This window comes from Lactuca sativa, chromosome 4 (assembly GCF_002870075.4).
Source record: "Lactuca sativa cultivar Salinas chromosome 4, Lsat_Salinas_v11, whole genome shotgun sequence".
In the NCBI taxonomy this organism is placed as follows: domain Eukaryota; kingdom Viridiplantae; phylum Streptophyta; class Magnoliopsida; order Asterales; family Asteraceae; genus Lactuca; species Lactuca sativa.
The window spans coordinates 80,501,581-80,505,278 of NC_056626.2; the positions used below are offsets into that span (position 1 = coordinate 80,501,581).

Consider the following 3,698-nt stretch of genomic DNA (forward strand, 5'->3'; position numbering starts at 1 on the left):
AGGGAATAAGGTTCCAAGTCTCTGCAGCTGTAATATAAGAGTGTTCAAATCTAATGTGGATTGTGCTCCTTGAGGAAACTTTTGTGTATCTAGTTTACATTTCAAAGCTCGAAAAATAAGTCTTTTATAGAATTCCACATGAAACCACACCCTATAACCTAATGGAAGATGGATGGTGAAGACAACTAAAAACGGTCTGGATCCCTTTTTTTAATATTTTAAAATTTAAAAATGATAAATTAAAAAAACCTCTCAAAGGTTTATATAGGCACCACAAACACAAACAGTTAAAAGTTTAAAGACTTTAATTTTTAAAAGTTCTAGATAACATTAAAAGTTTCTTTTGATAGAGTGTAATTTACCGGGTAAAAAGTTTCAATGTTAACATTTTGTGGACACGGCATCTCTTAATTATTTGATACAAATAAACTTACAATTTTATCTATGATAACACTACAATTTCATCTTTGATTCGACTTGTGTTACATTTTTTTATATTTTGGCCCAATGATTCAAGGAACATTGGAACTTGCAGTGGTTTTGTGCCAGAATTTAGGCGGCATGTCTTGAAAATCCGGTGGTCGCCGGAAAACGAGGGAGGAGGCAGCTATCAAGATTCCGGCAGTTAGAGCCCATATCACATACACCCTGTTATTTGTTTCATAATAAAAATATTGAAGCCAATATTTGTCTCCCCCATGTTCTCTCTCTTCATGTCGTCTGTTGTTTTCATCCTGAATCAATAATCTTTTGACTTAATGGACTTAATGAGAAAATGACTTATTCCCTAAAGTTACATACGAATGTTGGTTTTTTACATAATACATAAAACCAACTTAATAGAAGAGAAAAAACGGGAATATTAACCTTGAGAAACATTTCTAAAGGAGCATAGAATATGGATTCCACTTCTCCAACATTTGGAAGCGGATTAAATGCTTGTTTATCCCATAGTATACCCATCACTGGAACTACTGTAACATTCTTCTGCCATTACAATCAAATAGTTGTTAATAGAGAGGCCCTAGTCAAGTCTAGATGCCATAAAAGTTATTGGGATTCTTACAAAATGTTATTTCATGACAAAACAGATAACAAAAGTTCATTTAAAGCAAACACATTTAGCTCCTATTTGCACAATTTCCAAATTAAATTCAGTATCTAGTTCATATCGAAACAAAAAATGGGAGAAAATGATTTGACCTTGGTTACAAATGGTTCAAGAACAGTGACAACATCCACAAGGGCAGGATCCAATCCAATTTCCTCCTCAGCCTCCCTCAATGCGGTTCGAATATCATCTGTATCCTCTTCGTCCGTTCTACCTCCAGGCAACGACACTTCCCCTGCAAAACGAACTCATTTCAAGGTTTCAACTTCATTCAGGCATTTCGCCGAACACCTAAAGTGTAGGATTTTCTTTACCAGAGTGAGACGACAGCTTGGATGATCGTTGGGTTAAAATAACACAGATATCATCTCCTTCCTCGAATAGACATATCAGAACTGCAGCTCGGTTGGGTCTTGTGGATCTTTCGGATTCGTTGGATTGACCAATTGAGGGGTCATCTGGAAGAGGGGAAACAGACTTCGATTGACGAAATCGTTTAGACAAGTCAAGTAGCTTCGGTGATCTTGTAAAGTTGTTGGATTCCATGATCAAGATTCAACCCAATTACCGTGTGGGTTAATGGGCAACGTTGTTGTGTGGTGACGCAAAGTAGATGTATATTTAAGTAGATGTATCTTTTTTTTTCTTTGTTAATAAATAATAAAGTGGTGTTGTACGTAACAAAGAAAATTTGGTAAAGTAGATGTGCTCGATCTTTTTTCTTTGTTAATAAAGTAGGTGTTATAATATGTAGACAAAACTGCAACAATGGTCCTGGTATGCATTTTTCGGGGTTTTAGTTCAAATCACGACCGTTTTGACTTCGTGTTCCTTTTTATTAGTCTGTGTGTGAAAATAGTCCCTCTAAAAGTTAAAATGACTATAATACCCTTAGGGTATTTATTTTTTATTTTTCTTTTATTTTTTTAATTTAATATTTATTTTATCTATTTTAATAATTAATAAATAAAGAGTCTCTCTCTCTCTCTCTCTCTCTCTCTCTCTCTCCCCGTAAGTCATATCTGTACCTCAACGGCTCAACCCACATCTAAAAACCGTACCTCTCTCAAGATCCATCTCGCTTATTGATTCCTTCTTGCTTTAAACAACCTCAACATGAAAAAATCAGCTTTTGATCACACCCAGAACCATAAAAGGTCTCACCGTGTAAAGATTGCAGCCTACACATCAATGGCGTTTGAGGTTGGACCAAGAAGAGCTTAGAGCCATGCGATTTTATGGAGAGATACCCAAAAAACTTCAATTGATATCTGCTGATGCAGAATCAAGAAAATTGAAACTTTGAATGAAAAGGTAGTTCAAGATCCGAAGGAGGTAGTCGCATTGAAGAAAATTGAAACTTTGAATGATATCTGTTAAGACCGCCATCTCTATTGTCATCGTTCTTTTGGGTTTGATTATTCAGAGGAAGGTTAAGAAATAAAGGTACAACCCATTGAAGCACTTGGGATTTTGGTTTCCAAGTCTTGGTTTTTTGGTTTTGGTCTCGTAAATGCAAGCTACGATTGGTAAATAAGAAATCGAGTTTGAGCTTCCATCTTCACCCCTGTTTTCCAAAATCCAAAATCCAGAATCACCTTCATTGACCCATCTCTTGTTTCCTTTCATCTTCACCTTTGTTTCACTCACTTCTTAGTTGCCCAGATCTGTAAGTACCCACGCCCTTCTTCAATTGCAAACGCAAAGAATCACAACTATAAGGAATCAAAATGCAAAGGGTTTACTATCCCCTTATTCTCTTATGATCGAACTTCTTTTTCAGGGGAGGATAACGAATCATCGTCTTAACCAGGATGATGGTGATGAATCTGCTGATGATGAACATTCGATGAATCAATGCATGGGGGTAGGATTCGGAACGTGCTCTGGCGGTGGAGGCTAAAGTTGTAGCGGCGGTTCGATTCAAGGGCTCCGGAAGTAGTCTGGCAATGGTGGTCTAGAGTGATTTAGGGTTTTTCTTCAAAAAGTATTTTTTTTTTCTTGTTACGATCAAAGAAAAAAGAAGTATGTTCTTGTGTGTGTACGTGTGTGGGAGAGGTGGACCCAAATTAGTTATTTATTTATTTTTTTCTTTAAATTTAATATAAAAAATATATCAGAAAGGGTATTTTAGTCTTTTTAATTTTCGGAGGGACTAAAATTACAAGTAAACATGGTCAAAAGGACCACAAAACTAAAAAACTCGTGATTTGGACCAAAACCCCAAAAAAATTGCATACCATAGGGACCATTTTTGCAATTTTGTCTGATATGTAACACCTTTTATAACTGTTAATTGCTCCCTTATTTCTTTAATATAAATAGCATTAAAAGGGATTTTGATTTTTTTAAATCTTTTGATGTTTTATTTATTATTATTATTATTATTATTATTATTAATTTGTTTCAATAATATTCTTTTATGTTGTACAAAAAAAATGTTCAAATTTATAGTCATTTGAATATATACAATCACTGAATAATTGATAGACACTCAAATTATTATTGATATTAACTCTTGTTTCCGATAGTAATAAATATTAGTTAATAATTGATAGGCGTTTTAAACTTCATGGGGCATTTATGT

At 34.7% G+C, this 3,698-nt stretch overlaps 1 protein-coding gene across 1 annotated transcript; it reads right to left on the minus strand.

Annotated features, from left to right (window-relative positions):
* Positions 1 to 325: 325 nt before the first annotated feature.
* LOC111884586 (nudix hydrolase 11) lies at positions 326 to 1,779 on the minus strand. Its single transcript, XM_023880900.2, has 4 exons — positions 1,426 to 1,779; positions 1,204 to 1,346; positions 868 to 987; positions 326 to 734 (listed from the first exon to the last, which is right to left on the minus strand). The coding sequence occupies exons 1-4, from the start codon at positions 1,655 to 1,657 to the stop codon at positions 513 to 515; spliced, it is 717 nt and encodes a 238-aa protein (XP_023736668.1). The 5' UTR covers positions 1,658 to 1,779; the 3' UTR covers positions 326 to 512.
* Between the last annotated feature and the right edge of the window lie 1,919 nt (positions 1,780 to 3,698).